Source organism: Tauraco erythrolophus, chromosome 16 (genome assembly GCF_009769465.1).
Source record: "Tauraco erythrolophus isolate bTauEry1 chromosome 16, bTauEry1.pri, whole genome shotgun sequence".
Classification (NCBI taxonomy): domain Eukaryota; kingdom Metazoa; phylum Chordata; class Aves; order Musophagiformes; family Musophagidae; genus Tauraco; species Tauraco erythrolophus.
Window position 1 is genome coordinate 11,113,731 of NC_141480.1, and position 20,045 is coordinate 11,133,775.

At 46.3% G+C, this 20,045-nt stretch overlaps 1 protein-coding gene across 1 annotated transcript; it reads left to right on the forward strand.

The window, feature by feature from the left end:
• Positions 1-6,213: 6,213 nt before the first annotated feature.
• On the forward strand, positions 6,214-15,918 carry BOD1 (biorientation of chromosomes in cell division 1). The gene is made up of 4 exons (XM_086621673.1): positions 6,214-6,552; positions 7,912-8,036; positions 9,849-10,049; positions 11,268-15,918. Exons 1-3 carry the CDS (start codon positions 6,214-6,216, stop codon positions 10,045-10,047), a joined length of 663 nt encoding a protein of 220 aa, XP_086477799.1. The 3' UTR covers positions 10,048-10,049; positions 11,268-15,918.
• The last annotated feature ends 4,127 nt before the right edge of the window (positions 15,919-20,045 follow it).

A 20,045-nucleotide genomic window follows, 5' to 3' on the forward strand; every position in this document is an offset into this window, starting at 1 on the left:
GCAATGCGGAAAAACTGAACCTCGAGTAAATCTGTTGTACTGGAATCATTACCATTAGCATATCTGCAGGACTGGGGCCTTAGTCTGAGTGGAGGTGATTCAGAAACTGTGTCATATATACAGCGTGTGTTCCATGGATAGTATGTTGCCCAGCACAAATGGCAAACGTGCAGGGAATACACGTGTTCTCCCAGGGCTCTGGTTGCTCTGAAAGGTTGGCAGGCTGGGTGCATGGTGCACATTCTTCAGGAGAGAATTACGGGCTGGGGAACATTCCTCTGACTTCTCAACTCTTTCAATAATTTGCCACCTGTGTAGCCAAGCTGTTCATTCCATAAATCTACAGGATCTAAAAACTCTGGCACTTCCTCTGGCTGCCAAAGAAAGCTCACTGCAGCACTGACCCCGATCCATCCAAACACACAGCGAATACAACATGAACTAGTTCAAGTTTGATGCAAAGATTAAACAGCGAGCTTGGAACTGGTGGCACCAAACGGACCAAACTCTCACACACACATTTTCTCTACTTCAGAGGTTTCTGCACTGCTGTGTAGTTACCACCACGGTGCAGAGGACTAGGGTTGTACTCCTGAACACAGCTTCATCTTACCATGTGAAAGGAGCGGAGTCTGAGCTTCCACAAAATGATACAACCCTACAAGAAGTAAGAAAACTTGGCCCAAAGCCAGCGGGCATTGCTTATATGCTCCTAACAGAGAAGAGTAAATTTAGTCTCATTGACACTGCTGCTGGATTCACCTTGGGTTATAATCAGCTCGTACTAAATCGCACGTTATAGTTCTCATGCACAGATGTATCAGGGCAATATCTAGGTTGCAAACACACCAGGGAAAAAGCTCACCTGCTAATAACAGCAAACCAGATTTGGGTCTGTACTGCTGGAGGTCCCAGCGCAGGGAAGAAGGGAGGCAGTTTCTACAGCTCCTACCCAGGAGCAGCTGTTTTTCACATTGCACAAGCTACGGCTGCCTTGATATCAACTTTAGCTTCAGCAGTATTTTACAGAGATGCAGAATTGCTGGAGCAGAAGTGTGTCCCTGGTCTTCTCCACCTCCTGTAACCCCATTTCCAACCCAGAAAGCCCTTCCTGTGGAGGAAATGGAAGGAGGTGGTGATGAAACCTTGCACTGATGTTACTTTCCAAGTCAAAAATACCCATCTGTCAGATGCCCATTTTAAGCGTGCTAGGTTGGGCAATAAAATTCAAAGTGCAACTTCGGTAAAGCCCTGAAATGGTTTCCCTTTATCTTTTGATAGCATGGCAAGATTCCTAGGGGACTTCTCCTACATGAATATTAGCAGAGTAATCTTTAAAATTAATTTTAATCTTTTTTATTTATAAATCAGTTTGATTTACAGGGTGAAAATTCCATTCAGAGAAGGGAATGCTTGCATACCTACTGAGCTTTGTCTAATCTCTTGGGGTTAACCCAGACTGTCGTTCACACAACCCTGATTCCTCATTTCAGAAGAGGAGATTTGTCTTTCTTTCTCTGCTCTAAATCTTTCCCAGCACTGAACTTTGCAGAACTGGTAATGAGGGACATCTTGAAGCACCAGGAGTTCAAGTCTCCATTCATTTTCTTTAGATGGACTTAGAAGCATCTGAGCCTTTATGCTGGAAACATTATCTGCAATTTCAGAATCATCCCAGGCAGCCTCTGCTCCCAGACACCTCTCCCAAATTACTGATACAGCTTGTAATTTACTATCACAGTTTTGACATCTGATTTTTCCCCAAACACATTGAGCTTCTTACTCTATTCCCAAACCCAAAACATACAAGCAATGGAAAATCATAGTCTTTCTTCAGTGCTCTGTGGCTTAGTCTATCAAGAAACTCAGCACTGCTGCTAGAACGCTACAATTTTTCAGTTAAAATGGCCAGAGTTCAATCATTTGGTTGTTAGCAATCTGAATGTGTGTGCACGTGTGGGCATGAGAGAGGCAGTGGGAGTGCGTGAATATGTAAGTTCACCCTCTGCCTCTGCAACGGTCCCCATGGTAATTCTGTCTGCGTTTCAGCACATACAGTGCCTGGCCACAGCCACCTATTCCAGGTTTCTCTGTCTAATCATTGGCAAGGACAGAGCTGTTAGAAACAAGACTCAGTAACTGGCTCTTAATTTTGCAGCTGGAGGTTGTCAGGACAAGGAAGAGTAAACTGCCAACTATGTCTCCTCCGTACAGTCTGCGTCTTTTAACGATACAGGAGCTGGAGGTGGAAAACCTTGAGAAAGGAAAATGAACCTTCCCCTCTTCCCAGCCACACTCATTGCTCCCACTCCAAATCCTCACAATCAGGGGCTGTTATCTCAAATCGTTCCGTAGAGAAAAGCTACACACATTGTCTAAGGCAGAAATCTTGACAAACATGCAAAAGCCAACAATGCTGTATGAAACAGGGCTTTACAATATACTCTGGCTTCTTCTGCCCCTTCAGCAGCTGACTGTCTCCCAAGCAGTGGAGATGGGTAGATTATACCACGCAAAAGCATGAACAAGGGTAGAAAGCTGGTCTCCACTGCCAAGGAAGGGAACAAACTCACATCTCTGCAGAGTGATAACATAGAACACAAGATACACCCCTCAATGGTAATTGCATTTTTACAGACTTAATGAAAAGTAGAAGTTGGGTTGACAAGGACCCAAATGAGCATCATCACTGAAGAAAATGCAGGCAGGACTCCACTGCTGTGTATGCTGCACGGCGAGCACCAGACTGCCAGCTACACCATCCCTTGCAAGACAGAAGGATCATACAGGAACTGCACAACGGTGCAATTTTTAGTGATAGCTTTAAGGAATAGAAAGGTCTCGAGCAGCCATGAAACCAGACTTCATTCACACCACTTTTATGTAATAACTTGGTTTTGTCAACCAATTGCAACGTCCATGAACTCTTTGTAGGCAGCTGTAGCAGAGGGTAACTTTTTCCCTGTGATATCAGAATTTCCATGGAAAGAGGTGCTGGTTTACAGCTCTTGTGATAGCAGCGACAGGAGGGGGAGTGGAGAACAGGAGCTGAGAAGGGAGGAAACCTGAAAGGCAGTGGTGGCAAACAGACAAAAAAAGGACTGAGTTCTGCCTTTGATCATCTGTGATAGAAAGTTTGACTCTGGAAGGATGGTCATTTACAAACTGAAATTACAATTAAGTATCTTCATCTCCCTGGTCAACCAAAGGAAGGGGTTTCAGGGGGATTGTAACATAGGAAAATGACACTAAAAATCATTGCTTTGATTGCCATTTTGATCCAAGTAACTTTCTAAACATTTTTTTTCTATTTATTTCTCCTGAAATAAACTTTCTCCCTAAGGTTTTCAAGTTTACTTCCTCCCACAGCCTAAGCATTTATCCCAGCGTGAGAACTGCATCTTCAAAGGCAGCAGCAAACAGGTAAGACTTTTCCCTTCCTGAGTCTCCTACTGACCTGAAGTGTACGAACCGCCTAAAGCTTTCCTGGAGGGCATGGATCTAGAGAGAGTTCACACATCTCATAAATTTTGTACTAGAGATCTAATGCAAGGAGAGGTCCACAGTCCTCCTCCCTGGGGGACAGGCTGCTTTATCTAACACACCACAGTTTAATACACTTGCCTATGTGCTATGATGTTGGGCAAAAATACCCAGCTAGATTAGATTAAATGCTGTTTTTCTTGTGCCTCAGCTACAGATCTCAAAACTATGAAACACTGCTTGACCTAGGTCACACAGCCAGTCAACTTGTAAGAGAAACCCGTGAATCCTCGTTTCCCCCACACCCTGAAACACCAATTGTGTGTCCCTTTGTGCCATGCTGAGAAGATCACTGCATCCACCGACAGATAAAGGAAGAGGCCTAACATAGGGACTGTGAGCAGTGGTCCACTAGTAACAGCAGAATCAGCACTGCTCCCACATCTCAGCACCATCAAGGCAGTTCCAGGCAAGCTGACATGGCTGGGGATGGTGACACCATTTAACTGAAGCAAGAAGCTGCTCTAAGCGCTGCAGCTGGGAGATATCCTGGGTACGAGAGGTTTGCACTAAGGCTTTACCTCTCCTGCATCATGGATGCTCACAGTCTCTTTGAGTAATTTATTATTTGGGAGGAATTTTCGCTGATGGCAGTCCTCAGTAAATCCTGGGCTGGATTCTCCTGAATGCAATGTACTGCTGAGAAGCTGGTTTTGTCTTTGAGGTTGCTCACTCCCGGCCCTGCAGCCGTGCAGAAGGGAAGGAGCCCTTCCCAGAACAGCGGAAAACTCGTGCAAAAAAATAACCACCTTCTCCTTAGCTCCTTTTCTGCTGCTGCGATTTACGCAGGCAGAGAGAGACCGCTTCTCTGGCTTCTGCTGCCTGTTCCCTAATGACGCAAAACGATTAATTACGTCCCTGCCTCACCGGGTGACGGCGGAGGAGAGGCCCGGCCGTGCCGGTGCCGGCCCCGGGACCGCGGCTGCCGCCGGCTGCCCTCTGCTGGGGCCGCCGCTTCGCTTCCACCGGGGAAAGCCGGCCTGGGCGGCGGGTCCCGGGCCCCGCCAGCAGCCACCCGCCTGAATCCTCCCCGTGAGATCCGCCCGGGGTCTCCAGCCCGCGGGAGGAGTCAGGGCTGTGTCCCCTAAAAAATACAGAACGAGAGGTGCAGGCTCATGCGAGATTTTGGCTTATAAAATGCGTTTACGTGCCGGTTAGAGACTCCTGCAGAGTCTCCTGGCAATGCTGCAGTACGTACCGCATCGGCACAGGACTTGAAAGAATAGCAAGTAACATCCCTGGGTGTGTAACACATCCCTGTGACATCCCTGTGGATCTCACTGGAGCAGGGCGTTAACGACAGTTAGATGAACGCGTTCCTATCCTGGGTTATCTCCACAGGAAGGAACAGTACCCGCGCTGGTGCGACGCCCGCGAACGCCGTGCTGGTGGGAGCTGGTCACAAGTGGCGGGGAGAAAGGGCTGCTGGCAGCTGTCAGGCAGGAATGCGATTCCACAGATACTTCTGAGTGCCTGGATGGGTCATGGGCAGCTTATACCAGACTTTGAGATAACCAACACAGACGAGTGACAGTGACAAGGCGTCCGGCCGGAGGGACAGCTTTTCCACTCCAGCAGGGAAGCGCTCGGTGTCTCCGCACAACATGACAGTTGCACGAGATGCTTTTGTCAGTGTAAAGCTCGGGCTCGGTACACGCTACCATTTTTCCCTTTTCTCTCCTCTAAGCTGCCAGACAGAAAGGGACAGCTTACGCTGCTTCTCAGAGCTGCTGAATTTTAATCAGGTAGAGGAGGACGATGTGTTGCACACAACATGTTGCCATCTTTTTGCTCATTCAGTAGCATACAAAAAGAAAGGTGAGGATGCACCTGTGCAGTGCATCTTTGTGGAGGACCGGATTATCACATTCACGCACGCCTTGTCCTCCTGCAGTTGAGGTGGGAATATCCTGATGAGTTCAATCCATCTTTACAATGTGACTAGGAAAGAAGTAAAACTAACACATAGAATTTTTACCCTGTAGCTTGCAGAGGTAATCAGAACAATAAATGACACCGATCGTCTGAGCGTGCATAACAGAGAAAGGAGCCCTTGTGCATTCCCTCTGCAGGGACCGGGATCGGGTTGGCCTTTGGTGCTGCCCTTCCCTTATGAGCAGTGTAACAAATTAAATTCAGGTCCTGGTGGAAATCCAGGATGATCTCACGCAAACTGGGTCTTTTTTTCTGAATTTACATCAGTATTTTCACCACTGAAAAACACTCTGAAGTCACAACTTGACAGACAAGCTCAGGGGAGCCCGCGAGCCTCCCCAGCATAAGCATCCCGGACCGCCGAGCAGCGAACCAGGACGCTCTGCCCCAAAGGCAGCACCTGCGCGGCGGAGGCCTGACCGGCTCTGCTCCCGGCGGATCCCGGGCGCCGTGTGCTCAGCGTGCTGTGGCCGCCCCGGCCGGCTGAGAACGGCACCGCCGCCAAACCGCCGGCCGGGGCAGCCCGGTGCCCAGACAGGCCGCCGGTTGCAGTGCGGCCGGCACGGTCCCTCCCGGCCAACTACAATCCCCACCATGCATCGCGAGCGCAAGGCCCGCCCGCCGCTGCCCGCCGGGGCTGCCGCCGCGGCGCACCCTGGGACTCGCAGTTCTTCCGAGCCACTGGCGGCCCCCGGCCTATAACGGCGCCTCCCGCGGAGGACTCGCCCCCCCGTGATGCAGCGCGCCACGGCTACGCAGAACGCGGCGCGCCGCCGGCGACGGTGGCGGCGCCGGGCGAGCGGAGCGCAGCCGCTGGCGGGCCCCGCGCGCGGGCCGTGGGCCATGTCCGAGAGCGGCGGCGCCGGCGGGGCCGCCCCGGGCGGGGGAGGCGGCGGATCGGGCACTGGAGGGGGCTCAGGCGGCGCGGCCTCCGGCTCGGGGCCCGGCGCCACCGACCCGGCCTCGCTGCCTCCCGGCGACGCGCAGCTCATCGCCATCATCGTAGAGCAGCTCAAGAGCCGCGGCCTGTTCGACGGCTTCCGCCGGGACTGCCTGGCCGACGTGGACACCAAGGTAGCGCCGCCGAACCGGGCAGCCCCGGCGGGGCGGGGCGGCCGGTGCCCCCTCTCCAGGCCGGAGCTGCGGGCACCGTCCCCGCATCCCGGCGGCCACCGGCCGAAGGGGCACCCGCATCCCTTCCCTTCCCCTCTCCCCCGCCCCAGTGCCCCGCGCCCGGGCGGCCGGCCGGGACGGCGTGCGGCAGCTGCCGCGCTGCTCTCTTGGGCGGGGGGGTCTCGACCCCGCTGCGACCGGCATCTGTCAGACAGGCTGCTCTGGGGGTGGTCCTGGCTTGAAGCGGTAGGGACACCCCGGAGGAGAAACGGGCCAGGGAACAGGCTCAGACTTTCATTTCCTAGCCCAGGCCTTATCAGGAAAACAGTCTGCCATAAGAACACTGGTCCTCTTGAGCAGAATTCCCACAGTTCCATAACAAACATTTAACCTTGCTTTCTTGTGTAGATATTCTCAGTCGTGTTTGAAACTCATTTCTTCTCAGTCACAACGTGAACAGCAGTTGTTGGCATGTTGAAGTTGAGTTGTTCACAGTTGCCCTGTCAAAATTAAACACTGGTGTTTTGCTTTCCTCTTACACCTTCAGCAAGAGTCCTGTTCTGGGACCTGCAGTTGTCATTCTAGCAGTTACAGCAAAACCATTCCTGAAGCTGTCAGGTCGTCTGCGCAGAGCAGCCATAGGTCAAAGCAGTTTTGTCAGGGTAGACACACTCTAGCCTTTAATCTCACTGCCCAGGGCAGACACTTTACCTCTGTTATCAACCCTCTCATTCATCATCTCATATGCATATCAAATTCTGAAGTTTAAATGTTGCCATTCTCTTGTCCTTTCCTTGCACAGTACCAGGATCTGGATGGCCCTGTATATGAGTTTGTTAGTTCAGTTCCTGTTTGCTGGAATTAAGTGTCCGCTGATGAAACCCGCATAATTCTTATCTTCTGTGTTAGCGTCACAGAAGCAAATAATTAAGTTCTTTATTAGTGACAATATTACTCAGCCAGTTTTCTAGGAATTCTGTGATGGAGGGTTTCCAGACAACAATAATTCTGCTTAAACGACTCCTGTCTGCACAGGCAGTCTGTATTTCACTAAGTAGTATTATGAGCAGACGACAATTTTAAAACCAATCTATGCAGCTATTTATTATAACAGCACACTGACCAACTGTTCTTTGCGGTTACCAGTTGTGTTCTTAGGTAAAACAAGCTGACCTTTGTTCAGAAAGTGAAAGGATGGAGAATATAGACAACAGAACAGTAGTGTACATGACAAAAGATGTACTATGAAGGACTCTGGCAGGGGATTCCCTGTTTTGATATCTTTTAGCTGTCTAACCGGAATTTTATTTTTTTTTTTAGCCAGCCTATCAAAATTTGAGGCAGAAAGTAGACAACTTTGTATCAACCCACCTGGACAAACAGGAATGGAATCCAGCAATGAACAAAAACCAGTTACGAAACGGGCTAAGGCAGAGTGTGATTCAGTAAGTAAACAACATTCTGTAAAATAATGGTAATGCTGTTTGATAAGTATTATATAACTGTCTCATCTCATCACCCACATCAAACAAGAATTTGCAGAATTAAGTTTTTCACAACACTTTCTGTTACATTCTCCTGAGTTTCATTATAATAGTGGATGCAGTCTTAACTTATTGAAATGCTTTAAATCATTAACTACTTTACCAGAAGTTTGTATTTTCATGAGTTGAGCAGCATGGTGAAGCACTGGTACTCCCTTCTAGCCAAGTTACTGCTGCATATAACCAACATCGTGCCTGCTAGCAAAACTGTGCCTGATGTGCTGAGCTGAATGACCTTGATCTTTATCTTCAGAAAAGAGAAGAGCCTACATCACTTTAAGAAGAAAATCCTGAAGATGCCAAAGCTTGTTTAAGTAGACTGACCATTAGCAGCCAGTAATCAAACTGGGCTAGCCTGATTTCATGCACAGAGAGTAGCTTTTGTACAGCTATTTAAGACAGTACATTTCCAGCATGACAGGAACACCTGCTTAAACTCTGCTGCCTAGAGATTTAGGTTTACTATCTCTTGCTGCTGACTCCTTGCAGTCTGAAGCACAAGCCTTAGCTTGTTTGACTAAAAGCCAAGATAAAAACTTTATAGTAAAATTTGTGGGAAGAGAGGCAGTAGAGAACTTGATAGTGGCATTTATGCTTATAAGGAAAGCTATTACAATGTCTCGCACATAGAAGAAACTATTTCAGAGCACTTGATAGAACCTGTGAACCACTAGTATGTAACAGTAGTTTGTTTCATCTGTAATTAGAGAAGGGATTGTCCACTGGAAGTACAGTATTTCCTGTCTTTACTTGGAGTCCTTGAGCCGTGTTTGTCAATGCTTCTTCTTATTTCACATTACCACTAGAATGAAGCAGATAATTGAAAATTGTTGTATCAGAGAGCCTGTAATGAGAAGAATGTAAAGTGCTCCCTTCAAGTAGGCCATTAGTATAAAAAATAGATACACAGTATTAGAGTTTGAAGAGTCCCTGTCACTCCTGTAGTTGCAGGACTGAGCACTGGGAGTGTCAATATGTGTATGTCCTTTGTTACCTGGAGGTGACATGATGTGCCATGACCCTGCACCCACTCGCTCACCAGCACTCACGGCCTTATTGGTCTTGTGGCTCCTTTACTGAGCACCAGGCAATGTCTCCATTTCCTGTCCCCTGCTCCCTTGCAGACATGACTTAAGCCTGCTAGACAGCCTGTGCCCCACAATCCAAGTGTCTGACGCAGCCCCTGAAGTAATAAGTCACTTCTAGTGTTCAGTTCCAGAAGCTTTGCTGTGTGCTACATGTGCTTGTTTTTATAATTAATACCCATCTGTCTAGACTGACAGTTATAAGGAGCGAGTGACAGCGATGTTATTAGGGGAAAGGCCTCTTCTCCCTCAAGTCAGCCAAAAAAAAGACTGTGCTCTCACCTGCCCTCCTCCTCAGAATAGCTGGTTTCCCTTGTTTGTGCCAAAAGGTGTTTGTTTGCTTTCATGTTGACCTCCTTTCCACATAAGCCCTATTAAAGTGCCTCTTGTCCAACATGTCATTTAAGTACCTGGGAGACCAGTTGTCAGTTGTTAATTCTGTAGGGAGAAGTGAGAGGGGGTGGGGGGAAATAGGTGAACGACTCTCTGTTAAGGATCTACTGAGTGGGCTGCAGTTCTCACCATGTTAATGCTAATTGCAGTTGACAGAAGGGCTCTGGAGAATTACTGGAGGAGATTGGGGAGAAGTTTTTCAGGGGAGCTGAATGAACCCTTTGTCTTTGTTCAGGTCAGGAATGCTGGAAGCTGGAGTGGACAGAATTATTTCTCAGGTGGTGGATCCAAAACTAAACCACATCTTCAGGCCTCAGATAGAGAGAGCGATTCATGAATTTTTGGCTGCACAAAAGAAAGAGGAAAGTGTGCCAGCTCCTCCTCCAGAGCCTGAGAATAAGGATCCTCCTGCTCCATCTCAGGATGCCTCCTAAAGGTCTTGTATCTGTGCACTTACTACTTAACGTTTTTCATGTACCTCACCTCTGTAGTTTGTACAACGCAAGACAGAGAAGACATTGTATTCTTCCTGGCTTGACAGGGAGAACATTTTGATCATTAGTGTGTTGTCAATGTCAGACAGTCATCTGAGCTGCTTTCACTTAAGTGTTTGCTAAAAATGTATTAGGACTGAAGACATAGGTATGATGTAAAACAGCTATCAAGGAACACTGTGGGCTTTGCCAGTGCTGGTTTTGGATCTGGCCAAAGGGCCTGTTATTCCTGTAAAAGCATATCCAGCAGTGATTGACATGAAATTGGCTGGATAGCTTTCAGAACAATATCAAATGGATTAAAAATATATATCCTTTACTGAAATACAGCTGAAAGTAGAGTGGTGACAAGTTATTCTGCTTTAGCATTGAAAGCTTTAGATAGCTCTTCTTTAGAACATACACTGGAGTGTTGAATTGTAAGTGACTGAAATACTCACTGCTGGAGTAAGGGTAACCTCTCTGGGAGTGAATAACCGTTCATTCCAAACTGACTGGTTTAAATAGAGCAACCTATATCTCTCCAGCTGAAAGGACTGAGGGTGTCTTTGTTGCAAACGAGTTCATTCTGGCTTTTGTGATTAAAATAACTCAAGGGGCCTCAGGAGGCTATAATTGCGACTCTGTCTTAACACAAATGACTATGCACCCATCTCTGCTAAAGCCCTGTATCTTAACATTGATTTGAATATTGAGGCCTGTGTGCACATTACTGAGGAATCACTATCTTGATGGAAAATTTCAATCTGCAGCTTTGCTGGGGAACTTAAAACCATACTGCATGAAAGGAAGTTAATTGTGAATTGTTCTATCTGCCTGGGCTTTCTGAAAGCAAAAATTTTCCTTATACTCTACAGCTGATTTATTAAGAAGGAATAAGTAAGCTACAATAGCTGTTCTTACGCTTGGAATTATTAGATCAATTAGCATGACTTTTAATTTAATAGTAGAAGTTAAAGTGCCTGTAGTATCATCCTGAGTTATTTAGTTATTTGTGACTTGCAGCCTTAATGCCTTGATAGATCTTTGCGTTTGTCTGGTTCAAGTAGTTTAAAGCCATTATAACCTGCAGCTAAGTGCAGCTGTTAATTAATCTATTCTCTATTCAAATGCATTTAGTCGTGAAGATACCATCCTCTAAACTCTCTTTTTTCTTGCAGTGAGTTCCTGATACTAAGCAGCTGCAGTTGCAAAATACGTGTCCTGTTAGATTGGCAATGGATTACTTGTTCCATTTGGTGCAGGACTGCCGTCTGCCAAAGATGATTAACCTTTATCAGACCTAAAGGCATTGAAATCAGTGAAATTCAGATGCACTTGGAATCCTGCGAGTGGAGGGACAGCCAAACGCGAAGACATTTTTGCTACTAACAGCCACACAGAGAGCAGCATGTATTTTTCTTAGTCATGCCTTCAGGCAAGGGGGTGGGAAGGAAAACGGAGTTGGCTCCTGTCTGGAGAGAGCAGGGATGTGGTTTGAGATGATACTAGACTTGGGAGCAGATGTTTTGGGGGGTGGGGTAGTCTCTTGGAGACCAAGTAAGAGCTGACAATTTCTTCGATGTAAGCCAGACGAGAGGAAGCATCAGGCACTGAGTAGTAGATGCCAAGTCGGGTGTAACTCATTGCACTGCCTGCTTTAGGAAAGACATTTCCTGTTTAAAACTGGAAAGAACACTTCAGGATCAATTACCTAGATAATTTCTCTTGCATCACAGGAAAATGTTTACAGTTGGCTATGACTATAGCTGATTTAATTCTTATTTCCTAGGTATCTCTGGGAAGCAAAGGGCACCAGAGTAGGTGATCAGTTTGAAACTTGTCTCTTTCAACTTGAAAGACTTTTCTTTCACGTGAAATTTCTCAGGTGCCTAGTGGAAACTGTCCTATGCTTTCAGCTTGAATGCATGCAGTGTCCTCTGGATGACAGTCAAGTAGAGAATGTGATCAAATATTCTGCCAGCAAATATCCATACCTTTTTCAATAAAAGACTTCAAAAAGCATATCTGACTCTAGCTTTTTCAGAATTTTTTTCTTAAGGAAAAACTACTTTAAAGAAATCCTGGAGTCCCGATTGCTGGAACCCTAATGGAAGTGTGACCTTACACAGTTCCTAGATTAATCCAGGTCTGACAACATGAGGTTGTTAGTAGAAGTTATGAAATAAGATGGATACCAGTATTCCTTTCCATGTAAGGTCTCTCTCGAAAAATCTTAAGTATCAAAGAACCGAACTGACCTGACCTTGCATCATTTATGAGATATAAATCCTGAGTAAGCTCAGTCTGGTGCTAGTGATGGTGAAGGCATGTTCAACCTTGTGAAAACAAAGCACTTCTGGCAATGGGCTAGAGCTACTCCATTTTTTTCCTTTCAGACAGCAGTCTTTTAAGAAGCTAATAGCTGCTTATGTCACTGAATAGTAATAATGTTTGAATCCTTGCTATTCAAACATACCTCAACTATAGCCTTACCCATAAACCTTGTATGTGAACAGATGCAATTCCAGCTATTCTCTGCTCCCTTTTCAAACTGTGTAATTTATAGGGAAGATTGATGTTGTGGTTTAATCTTTTAGCTAACTTATTTTGCTTAGTACCTCCTCTCAGCATAGTTACATGCAGAAATGGAGATGATAGAACATCTGGTATTTTAAATCCTTCACAAGAGAGGTCTGTGAACTTCACCTCTGCAGTAAGTTTGCACTCTGCGCAGTGCACTGTATAGTCCTGCTGATACATGATTCTTCCATCAATATTTTCATCCCATTTAAGAGTGTTCCTCTCAGAATAGGAACTTAAATACCTGTACTGTTCAGTTACAACTATATTGGCTGCAACCTTCCTGATACAGTTTGAAAAAATCTGTATTTTGGGATAGCCAGGTTGTGTGGCTTGACTGTCAGTGTTATATAGTCTGTGTTCCTGCTATAAAACAGGACAAGGAGTATGTGAGGAAAGGGCTCTCTCCTGCATGTTGATTTGGTGGTTAAAGACTGCTCTTCAAATCAGTAGTAGGTGTTTTCCCTTAGAGCCTTAAGGGCAGCTCTCTTGGCAGGAAAAGATCCATCTTTTGCCTCTTGGTAGAGCGTCTCAACCACTTTTTTGAAACTGAGCCATTTATGCGGGGGGGGGGGTGGGTGGTGTTGAAGAAGTTCAAGGGTCTAGGAAAAGAGCAAGTGAAAGGTGCTTTTTCTAAGCAACTGTGCTTAGAAAAAGTGTGGATTACAGTAGTGGTAGTTGGGGAGCAGGGATGCCAGTTCAGTTTTAAAAAGCGGTAAGTAAAGCTGGATTTATTGCAGTGAAGAGGGAATCTGAACCTGTGTTTCCTACCTCTGACAAGTGCTTTAACAGCTGAGTGAAAGAGAATAGATTCAGCCACCATAGTTTTTAAAAGGTTTTCCCATTGTTCTGTCTTTGAACGTGGCGCTGTGTTAAACTCTAACGAACACGAATGCGGTGCCACTGCTGTGCGTGTGGAGGGCTGTGCCTTCAGTTGGTCTCAGCCTATGCTCAGAGCAGGACTGCAACAACTATGGGAGCTTTCAGATCGGAACTGAGGCACCTAATGAGATTAAGCAGCCAATCCACATTTGAGATCATAGTCTTTGATGTTTGGGCTCTAAAGTCCTTGCTTTGGATCAGAGCCTTGGAAATGACAAGCTTTGGAAGCATACAGTACATCTAACGGGACAGTGAGAAAAAACACCCAGAGAATAAGTTTGTATCTACTGTGGAAGTGGAGCTGTTCCCTTGTGTATTAGGATGTCGGACTAAAGTTGGCGTATTAGGCAGTTTACAGTGCCCTGCTGGATAAGTTCAATACAGTCTAAAGAGTCTGGTGAGGTGGACAGGTCTAAGACATGAGTAATTCAAGAAGCAACTAGATGCCTTTGTGGAGCTGAAAGGGCAGGGTTGTACATTAAGAGGATGAGCCTCAGTGGATCAAAGGGGCCTTGTCTTTGATCTCAGAGTCCCTCTCACATGCAAGTTCACTGTTCCTGTTTCCTGGACAGTCATTTAGTACCTCAAATTTGCTTCCTTAGATGAATACATTAATGCACCATTTCTTCATCTGATACACTAATAATGTGAAGGAGCTTTAAAGATATTCTGCCTCCTTGGCTTTGCCTATCCCAACGCTGTGCATTTGCTTCTGCCGAGTCACAGACCAGCTGCAGTTTAAAGAAAACACGCAGGGAGTTTGACTTGCATTCTTGGAAAACCAGCCTTGCGACTCCATGGCTGCTCTGCCCTATGGAAATGCCAGCACCCACAGCCTGCAGGAGCCAGCCTGGTGCAGCAGGTGGGTACTAGATTAGAAACTCGGAGGTACAAGTTCTCTGCACAGTCCTGCTGGTCCACAGCCATGTCTGTGGCTGACTGTTTTACTTGTTTGTTTGCCTGTAAAGTGAAGATAACTGTACCCTCCTACATAAGTCCTGGAGTGGGGAGGGAGACAGGTGCTATATTTAGGCCCAATACAATGAAAACAGAATGAAAGCAATGCACACCTCAGCAGACATACACACCAGTAAGTGGTGATACACTGTGCAAGTTTTACGGATTAGATATTATACCTGAAGTCCCATGGAATCATTCTGAAACACATGTTGCTGGCCGGACTAGGAGTTTTAGTTAAGCCATTTAAGTGTCAGATTGAGACTCCAGAATTAGAAGCAGACGGATTGAACTATGAACCAATGAACCCAGTTTCACAGGCTCTAGGAAGAGGGAAAAAAACCCACCCAAACGCACAAACTGATCTAGAGGATTGCATTGCCACACGACTCAATCATCCCAGCACTTACCAATCACAGCCAAGTGGCTTATAAGGCAGTGCCTGAAATTCTAGCTGTTGCTTGGCTAATAAAGGAATTATCACACATTTCATATAATTAAAATACTGTAAAGCAAAAAAACGCCCTTATCTTAAGGTGGGGGCGGGGGGGACAAAGAGCAGGGTGCCACTGATGATGGTCACCCGAAAAGCCATGAGCAGGTGTCAGCACACTCCCCTCCAGCACTGCCTCAGCTGCAGCACTTTCCTGGGCTGCCTTAGGGGTTGATGGATCACTCTGGTCACTTAAGCCAGAGCACAAGGAAGTGGGTTGTATTAATTAACTTTCTCCAGCTGACCCTTCTGGCAAAAGCAGGCTTGAGAAATTAGTCTCGACACCATCTGTATGGCCCAGGACTTTGTAGCTTTCCTGCAGTGCTGGGTGTCCTGGTGGGTTTATAACCTACATGTCCAAGTCCCAGCAAAACAGAAAACATCCATGTCCTGCACTCCAGATAATCCAAAACCCCACTGGATACATAATTCTTAAAATTTGCACAGACATTGAACTCTAATGTTCTTTAGTCAAAGACAAATACAATCAGATTCTCTTGAGTGAACCAACTATATTTTACAGTCTTACTAGAGAAAATAGAGCAGATGAGGAGGCTTTCTTAGTTGTTCTGGGAATTCTTGAATCATGCAGACATCTCAGTTCAAGCATTACTTTCAGCATTGCAGACTTTTCTTACTTTCCCACCATCTATTTTCCCTTCTTCATGTCAAAACCTGATCTACAGGCTTACAAGAGTTCTGATGTTTTTTCCTTTGATAGTGTCCCAAATACTGTCATGTTAGAAAAACTGAGAGAAGTTCACTGCCTTCCCCCCATTACTTCTGAAAAATATATGTGTGATGCATACCACCAAACACACAAAGCAATCTAGGTGAAGTCGCAACAATGTTATTTTTATGAACATACATATTTTAGTCCAAGAGAAACTTAACTACAAGTACTGAATGGGAGATAAGTGAAGAATAATGTATTTATAACACATTCTTGAAATAAACCTGATTCTTGCTATAAATGATTAGTAGGCATTCTATGATTTTATTTTTTTTTTGCAACTTCTCGTGCAAGTGTTACATAAAATAAATGGATGCTTCCCAAGACACTCGCTATGTAGCTGTTCTGTGACAACGACTCCAGAGATGCTTCTTTCAGTTCAACCTGAAACAGATTACTGGTAAGTCACCACAGCTCCTGACCATCTTAACGAGACCACAGTTTCACCTGAGCCCGGATTTTGAACACATGCATTCTTCGAGCCCTTTTGCAATTGCAAAGAAGGTTCTTGAGCAGGTCATTTGGTTCAGGCTCAATACCACAGCATTAAATTAACATAATCAGTTCGAGAGACACCTCACCATCAGGTAGCGATGCTGCTAAGTGACATAGGAAAAGTAACTCACAGAACAAAGGCTCAAGTCCAGCCAGTTCTCTACCCTCATCAGCTATTTTGCTGACTAGTGTCTAGTCCATTGGCAAGTCAGACACTGACTCAAGTGGACTTTACCCAAAGAAGCAGAATCAAAACTGCCGTTATATATCTAGTCTCTGCCTAAACCAGCCAGTATTTGCCAGCAACAGTTCTTCCATTTGTAACCACATCCCATCCTAGACTTAGCACGATGTCTCCGTCCGGCAGAGCTGAGCTCGACCCAAGTCTCCAGATCAATCTCTGAGTAACTGCAAGCAGGCTTGTTAGATCAGATCCCTCTAACTAAACACCTAAATCCAAGCGTAACTGGTGAAGGGAGGACAGCCAAATGGGAGAGTAGTATGTTAGAAGATCTCATCTTTGGTTCCTTCACTCATTGATACTCATGTGTTACTCAAGTACTCCTACATCACAGTAATGCAGTTTCAAATTTAAAATTTGTTAGAGAATTGAGAAACCCAGTTTTGAATCGTGATACCAGATGAATGAGATGCTGCATTCCCAGCCTACAGGTCAGGCAACAAAACCCTTCTCTGAGAAAGAGGAATAATCATGACTGTCTGGAGGGAAGTCCAAACCACAAGTCTGAATCCTTACCACAGAGAAGGATCAAACTTGGGCCCCAGTCAGGATAGTGGATCATCCAACCCCTGCCCCAAACCCTGAGCTAGTCATTGCCAAAGCACTCTGAATCCACACTGGAATCAACATAGAAGTCTTGAACCCAAACTACATCCAGCTCCACTTCCTCTCCTGTTTTTAGGACAAGCATGACTGGTTTTAACGAGACACAGCTAATATGCCTGGAAGAGAGAGTTTTCAATATATCATTTTTATTTCAGCCAGAAGAAGGGGCACTGGCAGGGTTAGAAATCATACCTGGAACATTTAATGGAGCGTTTTACTCTTTTCACCACATCAATAAAAAAGCAAGAGCAGCACCCACTGTCACAATGCTGCTTGTGTGTCACCTGCTTCAAGATCACCACTACTCCGGGACCATGGGCATCACTGGGTACCGGTCGAGTTTTCTAACATCACCTTCTTTTTCAGCGATTGGGGTACAGCTGCGATTGCTGCTGAGCAGGACCCTCTTCTCCAACTTCTGGCTAAACTGGAGACCAATTTCTCCAGTTCAAACCCACAAGGAACTGGAGCAGTTTAACTGTTTCAGAGATATTTTCCTGTTTATACTGTAGTGAAAAAATATATTTTATCAGCTTCCTTAAAGGAATGTCAGCTGCAGTTTAACTCCTCGTGAGCAGTAAGGGCCCCTCATATCCACAACCACCACAGCTTAGCGCAGGGACTCCCTGCTCCCTCTCCTCCCTACCAAAAAGTCTGAGCCGCACAGCCATTCTGAATTTAGCCATAAGAGGGAGATAAACTATTGCTTCATTTCTCAGCCTGGATGCCTCCTTACAAAACCGGAGCAGATACAGGACTCCAAAGCCTTTGCTGACTCCTAAGTGAATCAACTCGGCACGGTGTGGAGACAGCACTCACAAAGCATTTCCATGAGTTCTGACTGTATTTGTCTAATGAAATCACACAGCAGATATTGTTATTTCCCCGAGAGCTTTAATAGTAGGAAACAAATATCAATTAGGATTTGGGAGAGTTTGGGGAGAAAAGTGAACAGCCCAAACAATCAGGGGCAAAAAAAAAACAGATTTAGGATGCGAAACAGTACTTTCTCGCCTTCCCTAATTGGTAATTCACTGATCTGGTCTGGCATGAACAAGGTTGAGGCCAAAACACGAGCACTAGTGCCCGGGGCCCCGGATGGTAGTGCCACGAGATTGTATCAGAACCATAGCTTCAGTTCTTGCATTTTTATGATTCAAGTGCCGAGCCCACGAGTGCCAAGTCAGCCTCGGAGACATGACTGGGCAGTAACCAGCCCAGCAATAACTGCCCTCGTCTAGACACTGTCAGAAGCCATGGCACAGAGAAATGTGCTACCTCAGCCATCAGACTGGGAGCTGGCTCCACTGAAAATTCCCTCCAGCACTGGGACAAGCCCAAGGAAAGGCACCGTAGCAAAACACAGCAAGTCGAACCCACCTGTCCAGGCTAAAGGAGTGTGAGGACCTCACATTTCACTGATTTCATCTTGCTGACTCTCACATGAGGAAATCAGTACCTTTTGCACTAGTGCATTTCTAACAGATACCTGTTCACTTGGAAAAATAGAAAAGAAAATCCCCAAATCAGTTCAGGTCTTGGCCTTACAAAGAATTCACATAAGAACAGAAGGCTGCAGTTTGCTTTGCAAAGTTTTGGCCTTTGGGAAATCCAAGCAGCTTCACATAGTAAATGCATCCATTTTGGAAGAGATTTGTAACAGAAATAGAAAACTATTACATCCATGAGTTTCACATTTCATTGCAACTCGGCAAAAGAGAGACAAAATAATCCTGCTTCAGAGAACACTCATAAAATTTCACATTTTCTACAAGGGGGCAGCACAACTGCAGCAAAAAGAAAAAAAAAAAGGAAGAAAACCAACGAAAAACCAGCCATAAGACTTCTCCCACAGCACTCTCTGTGAGACGCTAACACATTAATCACTCCCACCTCCTCACGTAACAGCATTCACCTCCACCAGCTCCTCCTGCTAAGACGTAGTCCTCCAGGTAAATTATCTCCAACTTCTACCATCAAAACAACGATTGCCTTGACCAAGAAAACCAGCCACCAGCTCCTGAGCTGGCCTCCTCCAATACCAGCCTGAGCTCCATGCCTTGCACTCGCTGGCTTCCTCAACCAGCAAAAACCATGCTACGAACACAAAACCTTACATAAAGCATCCTACCAACACAAGACCTTGCAGAGAAACTTAAATAAAGTCCAGCTCAGCCTTACCTTGCTCTGGAGAGCAGTTCACTCCACTCAGCCCAGGCTCTGGCACACACTGTGCTCCCACCGGCACAGCCCTGGCCGCAGGGGCTCTACCCAGTGATTGAGCTCACCTGCACCCAGGGCACACTTAAGCTCTGGCCTTCCCTCCCCACCCCAAACCTCTTCCCAGGGGAAAATACCAGGCTGCTTCACCTGCAAAAAGGGTTACCAGCTATCTCCAGCACTGTCTGAATTTCCACTTTGGACAGGGGAGCCTGGATTTAGCCATAATCTGATGTAAAAGCTCATCTTTCCTGAAATGGCGTGAAGAGTGGGGTTTGGCAGCTGCTGGCCCCACAGGTGATACCTGACAGTTCCACCTCACTGCTGGCGCAAGCATGTGGAATTAGCAGGTCCCTGAGGTTGACACTGCTCCCCAAAATATCCCTCCCTCCTTCCTCCAGGGATGTCATGAAGGTGTAAAGGGTGGGGGTGTCCAGCAGCCACTCTCAGTGACTTATTATGGGGACAAATTCCTTTCCCCTTTTGAAACAGGACTAAGCCCAGCATTGTTTCTCTGGGGTACTAAGAGGGTACTGAGGCAGTGGGATGTCACTCCATCTTGAACAGATTGGTATCAGTCTCCCTGACCCCCATCACTGCTGTCGGAGAGCCGCAGGGGTCCGGCGGACTCCAGCTCCAGCACACACGGGGAGGGGGTTGCTCAGGCAACAGCACGCCTTATTTAACCGTTATTTAACCCATCCCACCCTCCCCCCCGCCCGCCACTGCCGACGTGCGCAACCGAGGGT